The sequence below is a fragment of the Ranitomeya imitator genome, chromosome 9, assembly GCF_032444005.1.
Source record: "Ranitomeya imitator isolate aRanImi1 chromosome 9, aRanImi1.pri, whole genome shotgun sequence".
NCBI classification, from domain to species: Eukaryota; Metazoa; Chordata; class Amphibia; order Anura; family Dendrobatidae; genus Ranitomeya; species Ranitomeya imitator.
Genome location: NC_091290.1, coordinates 133090575 through 133105321, shown reverse-complemented (window position 1 = coordinate 133105321; position 14747 = coordinate 133090575). Strand labels below are relative to the sequence as shown.

The 14747-nt window shown below is 41.3% G+C and overlaps 1 protein-coding gene across 2 annotated transcripts in view; it reads left to right on the top strand.

The window, feature by feature from the left end:
• Positions 1-3856: 3856 nt before the first annotated feature.
• The window catches only part of LOC138648963 (serine/threonine-protein kinase Nek11-like), a 247426-nt gene continuing 236535 nt past the window's right edge, over positions 3857-14747 (top strand). For both annotated transcript variants that reach the window (XM_069738971.1, XM_069738970.1), the window contains exons 1-2: positions 3857-4106; positions 6888-7045. In XM_069738971.1, coding sequence (XP_069595072.1) covers positions 6888-7045 — 158 coding nt within the window. In that variant the 5' untranslated portion in view covers positions 3857-4106. The remainder of the gene's footprint in view (positions 4107-6887; positions 7046-14747) is intronic.

The window sequence follows — 14747 nt, the reverse complement described above, 5'->3', positions numbered from 1 at the left end:
ACGAACTCCTATTCAGCACAGCATTTCCAAAGAGCTAGGAATCAAAGCTATCACTGGCAAGACAGAGAGGATCTGGCCACGATTTATAGGGAGAGGCAATGACCAGATCAGAAGCAGCTGAAAATGGAGCTGCTAGTTTCTGACCAGCATAGAAAAGGTCGTTAACTTCTTCAGCACCAAAACAAACCAAATCTATTTACTATGGGATCCAAACACACAGGCTAAATGGAAGATCTACGATTCACAAAACGTAGTGATATTCGATCTCCCGGGAGGACGTGACCCACTCGTGACATGGGGGGCCATGCAGAAATGTTGCACCAGAGTCTATGAGCCTTTAGTTACGTCTTTGACAATCAGGTATTACTTGCGTGAAAAGGGAGGGCCTCTGTATAATATCTCAAAGGGCAGGATATGGTGAAACGATCCACAAGCTTCAGTAACCACACGAGAAGGATGTCACCTGATAGAACACCAGATCTAGCGGGAAATAGATAACGTTTCCTCAATATTTGTATGGTTATGTTCTCAGTATGAGCTGTAAGTGGCTCAGCTACATCGCATATTAGAGCCCAGCGCTCGTGTGGTCAGTGTCGCTACAAACCTTAATTCAGGCATCATAAGAATCTGAAAACTAAAAAACAGGAAACTTTACCCACAAGAAATGAAAGACGGAAGTGCAAACTGGCATCTAATAATAGTGAAACCTGGTACCAGGTATACACTGAAAACCCTGACCTATTTATTTCACGCTATTGTGTCTGTATATTGTGACTGGGGAAAAGTGTATAATATTTCCTCAGCTAATACCAGATGCTGGAGACTTTGGATTCATTTGTAGACTGCTTTTGTATATCAACGGTCCCTAAATAATGGGGTTTTTCACCTCAGGGTAAACTTTTGGCAAGCAGTGCAGCTTGCTGAATCCTAACAGTTTGTCATGTACACACAAGGGTGCAGAGACTGCAGACGGGAAGCGGGGACGGGGCACGCGTGTTTACGTCTGTTGTGGGCCGGAACGAGGTTCTGATTTCCCCGCAACCCCTCTTCTGAACGGGTGTCTGGGTGGAGTGTGTTGGAGTACGTTCCTTACTCTTGTTTCGGGAGCCCTGGTTATCTCTCCTTCCATGGGACCGGTTCTGGCTACAAACAAGACAGAAGATCAGGTCTGGGTTAACAGGTCCGACTTTACTGTGCAATTGATGTACACATGCTGCAGCATACAGATAAAGACACATTCTCATTAAGTGATGTTCCTTTGTTTTTGTGATCCGTCAATCCTTGTTCCCATCCTGTCCTGGCTGAGACCCATATAAAACACACTTAACCCTCGTCTTAACTCGGCCTCTTCTTCAATCCAACACCCTCCTTCAGACGCATCCAAGTCCTGGATACAACAGGGCCCAGATGGTCCTTTTGGCCCATATTGGACGATCAATATTATTAAAGACCCATGATAGTTAGGGGCCCACAAGCTTCCAGTTACACAACTGTTACACACTGTTAGGATTCACACTGTTGCAGCCGTCATCTTGTGACTGCCAGCATTTGCATTCTTACAGTCACTCGATAACCTATAGAACGCGATACCACCGCTGAATCCTTACAGTTTGTATATTTCGCACTGTTAGACTGCCGTTGATTCTCTCATGTGAGAAAATTCAGCCGATTATGCTAATAAAACTTGGCTTAAACTCTTGTCAGAGTTTGATCTGAGCGTCATCTTAGTGTGATCCGATTTTCTCGCGTGAGAAAATCGAAGCACAGGTGTGGAGAAGACTGAGAACTTAATTTCTCCATATTCTGAGTCTGCAGATGTTGGACTGCACTTGGATGACATCCGAGTACAGTTCGATATTTCACACGCACCCATAGACTTGTGTGGGTGAGCGTAATCCGAATTGCGTTGAAACTCACCCCATGCTGCTTCTCATGCTGAGTAATCAGGTAAATGCACTAACGGTATGTCTAAAAGAGGTCATGTGCCCAAAAAGTAGCCCAGAAGTGGTGCATAAACAAGAGAGCAATAGTGATTGCAAAAAAGTGGTGCTAATACAAAAAAAGTCAAATTATGAATAAAGTGCTTCTGTGCAAAAAAGAGTAGTGCAGGAGCAATGGAAAGGGGGCATGTACCTTTAAGGTCTGCCAGTCCAAGCACAGAGCACACCCCGACGCACGTTTCGGAATGAATTCCTTCATCAATGGCAGACAGTTAAAGGTGTTGTCCAGGCTTGGGACACAGGTCTACAGTCATCATGTGACTACAGAATCTTGACAGTGCGCCGTTGGCCATGATTTCCCAGTGTTTCTAGTGCGTGCGGGTGGTCACTTGGCCCATGCTTGCGATTTGCATATAGACGTCCTCTAACTGACTTTCTTCATTAGAAATGAATTTTTGAGAAGATGGATGTGACAAATCGTCACGCAATCACTAGTGTGCAAATAGCAGACATATGATTACGTGACCGTAAAAAAAAACCTAAAAAATGCAATGAAAGAACGCAAGGGACCTAATTTAGCTAATAGGTGCAGAAATGCTGCAGCATCAAAAGCTTACCAAATATTCATAGACAGCAATATAGGGAAGGATTCTCTGCAGTTACAGTAGTAACAGTTTTACATGCTCTACTTCAGAAGGCAGTATTAGCAGATTAGTCTAGATGTGTGCCATATAGGGAAGGATTCTCTACAATAACAGTAGTAACAGTATGAAATGCTCTACCTCAGGAGGCAGTATTAGCAGATTAGTCTAGATGTGTGCCATATAGGGAAGGATTCTCTGCAGTTACAGTAGAAACAGTATTACATGCTCTACCCCAGGAGGCAGTATTAGCAGATTAGTCTAGAGCCTTTCCGTACATGGAAGGATTCTCTACAGTTACAGTAGAAACAGTATTACATGCTCTACCCAAGAAGGTGGCATTAGCAGATTAGTCTAGAGTCTTGCCATATAGGGAAGGATTCTCTACAGTTAGAGTAATAACAATATTACATGCTCTAACCCAGGAGGTAGTATTAGCAGATTAGTCTAGAGCCTTGCCATATAGGGAAGGATTCTCTACAATTACAGTAGTAACAGTATGAAATGCGGTACCTCAGGAGGCAGTATTAGCAGATTAGCCTAGATGCTTGCCATATAGGAATGGATTCTCTACAGTTATAGTAGTAACAGTATGAAATGCTCTACCCCAGGAGGTAGCATTAGCAGATTAGTCTAGATGCTTGCCATATAGGGAAGGATTCGCTACAGTTATAATAGTAACAGTATGAAATGCTCTACCCCAGGATTGGCATTAGCAGATTAGTCTAGATGCGTGCCATGTAGGGAAGGATTCTCTACAATAACAGTAGTAACAGTATGAAATGCTCTACGCCAGGAGGTAGCATTAGCAGATTAGTCTAGATGCGTGCCATATAGGGAAGGATTCGCTACAGTTACAGTAGTAACAGTATTACATGCTATACCCCGGGAGGTAGCATTAGCAGAGTAGTCTAATGGCAAAAGGAATTGATATTATTATGTTTTATTTAAACTGTATATTTTGGACAATTGACACAAATAAGGTTGAATTGATGGTTCTGTTTCTTTTTCATACCTTTGTAACTCACTATAAACGGTTGATTTTCCAGGAGTATCAACAAAGGAAGAGCAAAAAAACAAATTATGTTGCAATACATCCTACAATACATCTCAGGACGCACAACAAACTAATAATGGAAATGTTCAATGTCCTTTGTCATGGTAAAGTTAATTGCTTGGTTACTTGGAGGAAGTAATAAAATATATATCCAGGGACGACTGTGACCAAGCCAGCGCTCACCTGGGGCGTAATATGATGTACCAGGGTGGGTAATCCCGATGAGCATGTAAGAGATCACAGCAGACGTTGTTTGCTCCTGATTATTGGCCATGTGCCGGGCTATACTGTTTCCTCCTGCTGAATTGTTATCATTGTTATTCTTTTAGTTGGTTTCTTGCTTGGTCAAGGTATTTTTTATCAATTCTCCACCCCTTTTGTGGCAATATATGGACTCTTCCTCACCTGCCAGTAATGTCTGCTGCAGTCACCTGCTCCGGGTGTATACCACATGCTCTGCAGTGACAGGTGAGTGATTGCTTATATTATGCTTTTAATACTGTAATATTCACTGCTCAATATTGAGATTGCAACACCAAGAATGAAAAGTGGTGGAATTACAGAAATCGCAGGATGGATACATATGTGAATGATGACAAAATAGCAGCAAAGTTTTCAAAACATTTGTCCAATATGAAGTATGAGAGCCACGTGCTGCTATCAATGAGGTTATTAATGGTCGTCTCAGGAAGGTTCTGCCACATTGAATCCAATTGGACAAATCATCAAGATCCGATGCTGGCAGCTCCTTTGCTATTGCCGAACAATAATGTCTGGATGGCAGATTCTGTAGTCTTTAGGTCACGCAAGCTGCTCACAGTAGCAACATCTACATGTAGCCTGGCGTTCTCGTGTTGAAAAACGACTCTCAGGATTCTTTGGAGAAATGGTTGCACCACTGGTTTCACAACCAAATCAATGTTAGTTCAACTGGAATGAAGACTATAGGACACACTGGGACATCATTGGTCGCTAATTGCAAAGGAAGCTGCCAGCAGAGGATCTTGATGATTTGCCCAAGCGCATTCAGTGGGGAGAACATTCCTCAGACGACTGTTAATAACCTCATTGATAGCAGTCGGGGAGTGTATATGTGGAGATTTCTGCACGTGGCGCTCATACTCCATCCTGAAAAAATTGAGATACTTTGAAAATTTTGTTACCATTATTTCCAAATCACTAACATGTCTACCCGTCCTGTGATATCCATAATCCCATGACTTTTCCTTCTTGGTATTACAATTTCAATGTTGAGGCACAATGCTGTGTGCCTGTTATGTCGGTACCCTTGTGAAAGCCAGCTTGTGATTTTTGGCATTTACAACATTGTTGTATATTGCACAAGTGATCACATGATTGCAGCTTCAAGTTCCCTAAGGGGACTAACAAATTCAGTGAAAATTGAAAAAAAAAAAAGTTTTGAAAAATATGAACAAAAAATATATAAAAAAGTTCAAATCGCGCCCTTTTCCCACATTAAAAATTACGAAATAAAACAACACACATATTTGGTATTTTTATGTCCATAAAAGTCCAATCTACCAAGATATAAATTATTGCAATAAGTAAATGGAATAATGAGAAAAAAAAATAAAAACGTCAGAATTAATTTTTTTTGTCAGCCACAACAATAAAAAAATGTAATAATTTATCGCATCTAGTCCAAAATGTTATCAATAAAAACATTGTCTCTGGGCGGAACAAACAAGTCTGAGACAGCTCCATATCCCCAAAATTTAAAATGTAAGAGCTCTCGAAAAATAACGAGACAAGTGAATTTTTTTTTTTTACAAATTTCTGAATGTTTTTTAACGTTTATAAAAAGCAAACACTAAGCTATGCATGTTTGGTATCTTCGGAATCGTACTCACCTGTTGTAATTTTTATTGTAAATTAAAAACAAAAATTGCAGAATTGCGCTTTTTTTTTTTACATTTTTTTTTTTTTTGCTATTTTGACACATTTGAACTTTCCAGTAAATCACACGATAAAATGGATTGTGTCATTCAAAAGTACAACTCATCTTAAAAAAAAAAAAAAACACACAAAAAAAAGCCCTCCTATGGCTATGTGGATGCAAAAATAAAAAAAAAAGTTATTGCTCTTGGAAAAAGGAAAAAAAAAAAATAAAAATGGACAATCGACCCAGGGGTGAATGGGTTAAAAATGTCTTTTTTTCCCCCAATTTAAGAAAATATCTACTTTTCCAATCAATATTAGTTAGGAAGGTCAGAGGGTGATGAGCTGATCAGGATCACCCAGCGCCAGTGATCGGGTGCAGCGCAGCAAGTGTTCAATTTCCCTGCAGCGCCCCCACAGGAGAAATGAAACATTACACACTGCCTATTGAAATCAACAGGCAAGTGATGTAATTTCTTTCCAGTCCATCTAATAGATGAGGGTCCTAAATGGCAGATGCCCTTCTATTCATTCACGGCCTACCAGTATCACCAGGACCATGATATTTTCTGCTTTTCTCCCCCCGGATCCGCAGTCACATTTTATCTGGCACATGTTTAGTCTTTGATAACAGCTGTCTCGCAGAGTGACAGTCTCATAAAGAGCCACATGGTCGTCCTCAGACTCGGGGGGCCCAGCTGGGATCTCTATGTGCAATTAATAATCGTATCTCCCCCTGCGCTCCTCCTGAAAGTGAAGAGTGGCATAGAGCAGGTGTGTGAGACTTCCCGCAGAATTAAAGAATTACTTAAGTCTCCTTTTATTTGTCACACTGGGAATATGGAAGACTGGAAAAAGAAAAAAAAAAGATCTTCACTGTCTAAACTCCAATGTGAGTGCTTCTAAAAAAGCAGGAAAGTCATGCAATGTTATACATTGTTTAATTGCTGAAGTGGATAGCAGCACCTGAGAACGGCCACTACGGAGTGTATGCAGCTGCGCCATTCCGGCTCTATTCATATCGTAGGGAGATGGAAAATGCTGATAGGTGGGGTGCCAGGTGTCGGACCCCCCACTGATCTGATATTAATAACCTAAGGATAGGTCATTAATATGTACATTCTATTGACCAAGCCCCATCCTTCTTCCCTATACAGAGAGGAGAGTTTGGTGGGTTTATATTCGCCAATAATGGCCGTTAAACAAGCACCGATTGGTTACAGGTTTTCTTCTTTAATAGCCAATTTAGACAGGTCAACTGTACTGTAATTGCTAATTAATCGTTCTGTGGTGTGTAAAGATTGTCAGTGTTTTCGGCAGCACTTAGTGTTCTTGTGGTATATTTCACAGATGGATTTAACTATAGACAAAGAAAGGGCAACAATGTGGCAAAGTGGATTTTCTCCTGGATGCCATATAATGAAGCGATATATTGTACACCAGAAGCTGGGGAGCGGATCCTTCGCTACTACATACTTGGTAACTGATTTAAAAGACGGAGAATCTCAGTAAGTACTTACAACTAAGAAAAACAGTCAGCAAGCAGGATTGTAGTACATCTGCAACAAGTCAAATAATTTTATCCACATTTACATCTTGCAATGATCATCCAGAATTACATCCTGTATTATACTCCAGAGCTGCACTCACTATTCTGCTGGTGCAGTCACTGTGTACATACATTACATTACTGATCCCGAGTTACATCCTGTATTATACCCCAGAGCTGCGCTCACTATTCTGCTGGTGCAGTCACTGTGTACATACATTACATTACTGATCCTGAGTTACATCCTGTATTATACTCCAGAGCTGCACTCACTATTCTGCTGGTGCAGTCACTGTGTACATACATTACATTACTGATCCTGAGTTACATCCTGTATTATACCCCAGAGCTGCACTCACTATTCTGCTGGTGCAGTCACTGTGTACATACATTACATTACTGATCATGAGTTACATCCTGTATTATACCCCAGAGCTGCACTCACTATTCTGCTGGTGCAGTCACTGTGTACATACATTACATTACTGATCCTGAGTTACATCCTGTATTATACTCCGGAGCTGCACTCACTATTCTGCTGGTGCAGTCACTGTGTACATACATTACATTACTGATCCTGAGTTACATCCTGTATTATACCCCAGAGCTGCACTCACTATTCTGCTGGTGCAGTCACTGTGTACATACATTACATTACTGATCATGAGTTACATCCTGTATTATACCCCAGAGCTGCACTCACTATTCTGCTGGTGCAGTCACTGTGTACATACATTACATTACTGATCCTGAGTTACATCCTGTATTATACTCCGGAGCTGCACTCACTATTCTGCTGGTGCACTCACTGTATACATACATTACATTACTGATCCTGAGTTACATCCTGTATTATACCCCAGAGCTGCACTCACTATTCTGCTGGTGCAGTCACTGTGTACATACATTACATTACTGATCCTGAGTTACATCCTGTATTATACTCCAGAGCTGCACTCACTATTCTGCTGGTGCAGTCACTGTGTACATACATTACATTACTGATCCTGAGTTACATCCTGTATTATACCCCAGAGCTGCGCTCACTATTCTGCTGGTGCAGTCACTGTGTACATACATTACATTACTGATCCTGAGTTACATCCTGTATTATACCCCAGAGCTGCACTCACTATTCTGCTGGTGCAGTCACTGTGTACATACATTACATTACTGATCCTGAGTTACATCCTGTATTATATCCCAGAGCTGCGCTTACTATTCTGCTGGTGCAGTCACTGTGTACATACATTACATTACTGATCCTGAGTTACATCCTGTATTATACTCCAGAGCTGCACTCACTATTCTGCTGGTGCAGTCACTGTGTACATACATTACATTACTGATCCTGAGTTACATCCTGTATTATACCCCAGAGCTGCACTCACTATTCTGCTGGTGCAGTCACTGTGTACATACATTACATTACTGATCATGAGTTACATCCTGTATTATACCCCAGAGCTGCACTCACTATTCTGCTGGTGCAGTCACTGTGTACATACATTACATTACTGATCCTGAGTTACATCCTGTATTATACTCCAGAGCTGCACTCACTATTCTGCTGGTGCAGTCACTGTGTACATACATTACATTACTGATCCTGAGTTACATCCTGTATTATACTCCGGAGCTGCACTCACTATTCTGCTGGTGCACTCACTGTATACATACATTACATTACTGATCCTGAGTTACATCCTGTATTATACCCCAGAGCTGCACTCACTATTCTGCTGGTGCAGTCACTGTGTACATACATTACATTACTGATCCTGAGTTACATCCTGTATTATACTCCAGAGCTGCACTCACTATTCTGCTGGTGCAGTCACTGTGTACATACATTACATTACTGATCCTGAGTTACATCCTGTATTATATCCCAGAGTTGCACTCACTATTCTGCTGGTGCAGTCACTGTGTACATACATTACATTACTGATCCTGAGTTACATCCTGTATTATACCCCAGAGCTGCACTCACTGTGTACATACATTACTGATCCTGAGTTACATCCTGTATTATACCCCAGAGCTGCACTCACTATTCTGCTGGTGCAGTCACTGTGTACATACATTACATTACTTTTTTCTTTATTGGGTACTCAGCTCTAAAGGAAGTAGAATTGTGAATACAGCTCTGAGCTCTGACACCGGATCCTGTTCACCTAGTGCTTGATTTGGGCTGTATATAACGCAGTATAATGCACTGCACACTTATATTACTATTATATTAGAATTCAGTACAAGAGTCGTCAAGCACAATATAACACTGAGGCCAGTAGTGAACAAATATCACTCCCCCATCGTAAACACCAGAAGATGGCTGAAAAGGACTGCTCCCAAATACAATATGCACAAAAAAATGGAGCCTACTCAATGTCCCACCGATCATGATAAAAAGGTTATTTTATTGAAACAAATCATATATACAAATAAATAAATATACAAATGACAATAAAGACCCAGAAACAGGAGGTAGAAGGGGAAACATGGCGATAAATGGGGAAGGAGTGGAAGATTATATTAGACAGTTAGAAGTTTCTGCTGTGGAATAACAGGGTGTGTTTTTCTTTCCCTGTACATATAATGAGACTATCGCCATATGGCCTCTCTAAAGAGCATCCAGTTACGCTTACAGGCGACGTGTTTGGTTTCCATGGGGTCTCCTTGTTTTTCTCCCAGAGCTAACACCTCTGTTAATTGTTGTTGGAAAGCATCAAACTTACATAAGAAGATGAGAACCAGCGAGGCAGACATGCAGAAACAAGACACAAAATGAAAATCTCCGCTCACAATTAGATTACCATGAGTCACGGATTTTTATGTTAATGAACATTATTGTTGTTGTGCAATTTCTCCTGAGTACATCGATACCCAATATGTGGGGATAAACCACTGTTTGGGCGCACCGCAGAGCTTGGAAGAGAAAGAGTGCCGTTTTACTTTTTCAATGTAGAATTGGCTGGAATTGAGATCGGACGCCATGTCGCGTTTGGAGAGCCCCTGATGTGCCTAAACAGTAGAAATCCCCCACAAGTGACCCCATTTTGGAAACTAGACCCCCCATGGAACTTATCTAGATGTGTGGTGAGAACCTTGAATGCCCAAGTGCTTCACAGAAGTTTATAATGCAGAGCCGTGAAAATAAAAAATATTTTTTTTTCCACAAAAAAGATTTTTTAGCCCCCAAGTTTTTATTTTCACTAGGGTAACAAGAGAAATTGGACCACAAAAGTTGTTGTCCAATTTGTCCTGAGTATGCTGGTACCCCATATGTGGGGGTAAACCACTGTTTGGGCGCACGGCAGAGCTCGGAAGGAAGGAGCGCCGTTTTGGAATGCAGACTTTGATAGAATGGTCTGCGGGTATTATGTTGCGTTTGCAGAGCCCCTGATGTACCTAACCAGTAGAAACCCTCCACAAGTGACCCCATTTTGGAAACTAGACCCCCCAAGGAACTTATCTAGATGTGTGGTGAGAACTTTGAATGCCCAAGTGCTTCACAGAAGTTTAGAATGCAGAGTCGTGAAAATAAAAAATATTTTTTTTTTTCACAAAAAAGATATTGTAGCCTCCAAGTTTTTATTTTCACAAGGGTAACAGGAGAAATTGGACTGCAATAGTTGTTGTCCAATTTATCCCGAGTACGCTGATGCGCCATATGTGGGGGTAAACCACTGTTTGGGCGCACGGCAGAGCTCGGAAGGGAAGGAGCGCCTTTTTGGAATGCAGACTCTGATAGAATGGTCTGTGGGCATTATGTTGCGATTGCAGAGTCCCTGATGTACCTAAACTGTAGTAACCCCCCACAAGTGACCCCATTTTGGAAACTAGACCCCCCAAGGAACTTATCTAGATGTGTGGTGAGAACTTTGAATGCCCAAGTGCTTCACAAAAGTTTAGAATGCAGAGTCGTGAAAATAAAAAATATTTTTTTTTTCACAAAAAAGATATTGTAGCCCCCAAGTTTTTAGTTTCTGCTGTGGAATAACAGGGTGTGTTTTTCTTTCCCTGTACATATAATGAGACTATCGCCATATGGCCTCTCTAAAGAGCATCCAGTTACGCTTACAGGCGACGTGTTTGGTTTCCATGGGGTCTCCTTGTTTTTCTCCCAGAGCTAACACCTCTGTTAATTGTTGTTGGAAAGCATCAAACTTACATAAGAAGATGAGAACCAGCGAGGCAGACATGCAGAAACAAGACACAAAATGAAAATCTCCGCTCACAATTAGATTACCATGAGTCACGGATTTTTATGTTAATGAACATTATTATGATAAACGTTCAGACGCGGGGTCTACATGGTATGGATGTAAAATGCAGGTTCTATCCAGGAGATACGTATATCGTTTCATTAATCTGGGACGGCACAATAAATAAAATAACTATAAAGTGTCCGTATAACAGAATAAATCACCGTGTGTGTAAACAGGTGCAATAGCGCAGACGATGAGGACTCAGCGGTAACCTAACCAGCGATAATTTATTAATATCACACAGCAATTTGAATGATTCGGATACAAAATTAAACAAGATTATCAGATTATTAGAGAGCGCAATGCAATGTTTGACAATTTAAACTCAAGTCTCCTGTGCGGATAGAACAGCGGTAAAATTTTGAAAAATTGGCAAAAATGTTACTTTTAACCCCTTAGTGACAGAGCCAATTTGGTACTTAATGACCGGGCCAATTTTTGCAATTCTGACCACTGTCACTTTATGAGGTTATAACTCTGGAACGCTTCAACGGATCCCGCTGATTCTGAGACTGTTTTTTCGTGACATATTGTACTTCATGTTAGTGGTAACATTTCTTCGATATTACTTGCGATTATTTATGAAAAAAACGGAAATATGGCGAAAATTTTTAAAATTTTGCAATTTTCAAACTTTGTATTTTTATGCCCTTAAATCAGAGAGATATGTCACGAAAAATAGTTAATAAATAACATTTCCCACATGTCTACTTTACATCAGCACAATTTTGGAAACAAAATTTTTTTTTGTTAGGGAGTTATAAGGGTTAAAAGTTGACCAGCAATTTCTCATTTTTACAACACCATTTTTTTTTAGGGACCACATCACATTTGAAGTCATTTTGAGGGGTCTATATGATAGAAAATAATGAAGTGTGACACCATTCTAAAAACTACACCCCTCAAGGTTCTCAAAACCACATTCAAGAAGTTATTAACCCTTTACGTGCTTCACAGGAACTGAAACAATGTGGAAGGAAAAAATGAACATTTAACTTTTTTTTGCAAACATCTTAATTCAGAACCATTTTTTTTATTTTCACAAGTGTAAAAACAGAAATGTAACCATAAATTTTGTTATGCAATTTCTCCTGAATACGCCAATACCCCATATGTGGGGGTAAACCACTTTTTGGGCGCACCGCAGAACTTAGAAGTGAAGGAGCGCCGTTTGACTTTTTCAATGCAGAATTGGCTGGAATTGAGATCGGACGCCATGTCACGTTTAGAGAGCCCCTGATGTGCCTAAACAGTGGAAACTTCCCACAAGTGACACCATTTTGGAAACTAGACCCCTTAAGGAACTTATCTAGATGTGTGGTGAGCACTTTGAACCCCCAAGTGCTTCACAGAAGTTTATAACGTAGAGCCGTGAAAATAAAAAATCGCTTTTGTTTACACAAAAATGATCTTTTCGCCCACAAATTCTTATTTTCACAAGGGTAACAGGAGAAATTAGACCACAAAAGTTGTTGTGCGATTTCTCCTGAATACGTCGATACCCAATATGTGGGGGTAAACCACTGTTTGGGCGCACCGCAGAGCTTGGAAGTGAAGGAGCGCCGTTTTACTTTTTCAATGTTGAATTGGCTGGAATTGAGATTGGACGCCATGTCGCGTTTGGAGAGCCCCTGATGTGCCTAAACAGTGGAAACCCCCCACAAGTGACACCATTTTGGAAACTAGACCCCTTAAGGAACTTATCTAGATGTGTGGCGAGCACTTTGAACCCCCATGTGCTTCACAGAAGTTTATAACGTAGAGCCGTGAAAAAAAAAAATCGCATTTTTTTCTACAAAAATGATCTTTTTGCCCACAAATTTTTATTTTCACAAGGGTAACAGGAGAAATTAGACCACAAAAGTTGTTGTGCAATTTCTCCTGAGTACATCGATACCCAATATGTGGGGATAAACCACTGTTTGGGCGCACCGCAGAGCTTGGAAGAGAAAGAGTGCCGTTTTACTTTTTCAATCTAGAATTGGCTGGAATTGAGATCAGACGCCATGTCGCGTTTGGAGAGCCCCTGATGTGCCTAAACAGTAGAAATCCCCCACAAGTGACCCCATTTTGGAAACTAGACCCCCCATGGAACTTATCTAGATGTGTGGTGAGAACCTTGAATGCCCAAGTGCTTCACAGAAGTTTATAATGCAGAGCCGTGAAAATAAAAAATATTTTTTTTTTTCACAAAAAAGATATTGTAGCCTCCAAGTTTTTATTTTCACAAGGGTAACAAGAGAAATTGGACCCCAGAAGTTGTTGTCCAATTTATCCCGAGTACGCTGATGCCCCATATGTGGGGGTAAACCACTGTTTGGGCGCACGGCAGAGCTCGGAAGGGAAGGAGCGCCTTTTTGGAATGCAGACTTTGATAGAATGGTCTGTGGGCATTATGTTGCGATTGCAGAGCCCCTGATGTACCTAAACTGTAGTAACCCCCCCACAAGTGACCCCATTTTGGAAACTAGACCCCCCAAGGAACTTATCTAGATGTGTGGTGAGAACTTTGAATGCCCAAGTGCTTCACAGAAGTTTAGAAGGCAGAGTCGTGAAAATAAAAAATATTTTTTTTTTCACAAAAAAGATATTGTAGCCCCCAAGTTTTTATTTTCACAAGGGTAACAAGAGAAATTGGACCCCAGAAGTTGTTGTCCAATTTATCCCGAGTACGCTGATGCCCCATATGTGGGGGTAACCCACTGTTTGGGCGCACGGCAGAGCTCAGAAGGGAGGGAGCACCATTTGACTTTTTGAGCGCAAAATTGGCTGTCGTGTTTGGAGACCCCCTGATGTACATAAACAGTGGAAACCCCCCAATTCTAGCTCCAACCCTAACCCCAACACACCCCTAACCCTAATCCCAACCTCATCCATAATCCTAATCACTAACCCTAACCATTATCACAACCCTTACCCCAAAACAACCCTAATGTCAACCCTAACCATAACCCTAATCAAAACCCTAAATCCAACACACCCCTAATCCTAATCTCAACCCTAACCTCAAACCTAACCCTAATCCCAATACACCCCTAATCACAACCCTAACCTTAACCCTAATCCCAAACCTAACCCTAATCCCAAGCGTAACCCTAATGCCAACCCTAACCCTAATACCAACCCTAATCCAAACCCTAACCCTAATCCCAGCTCTAACCCTAACTTTAGCCCCAACCCTAGCCCTAACTTTAGCCCCAACCCTAACCCTAGCCCTAAGGCTACTTTCACACTTGCGTCGTTTGGCATTCCGTCGCAAACGGATCCTGCAAATGTGCCCGCAGGATGCGTTTTTTGCCCATAGACTTGTATTGCCGACGGATCGTGACGGATGGCCACACGTCGCGTCCGTCGTGCACTGGATCAGTTGTGTTTTGGCGGAGCGTCGGC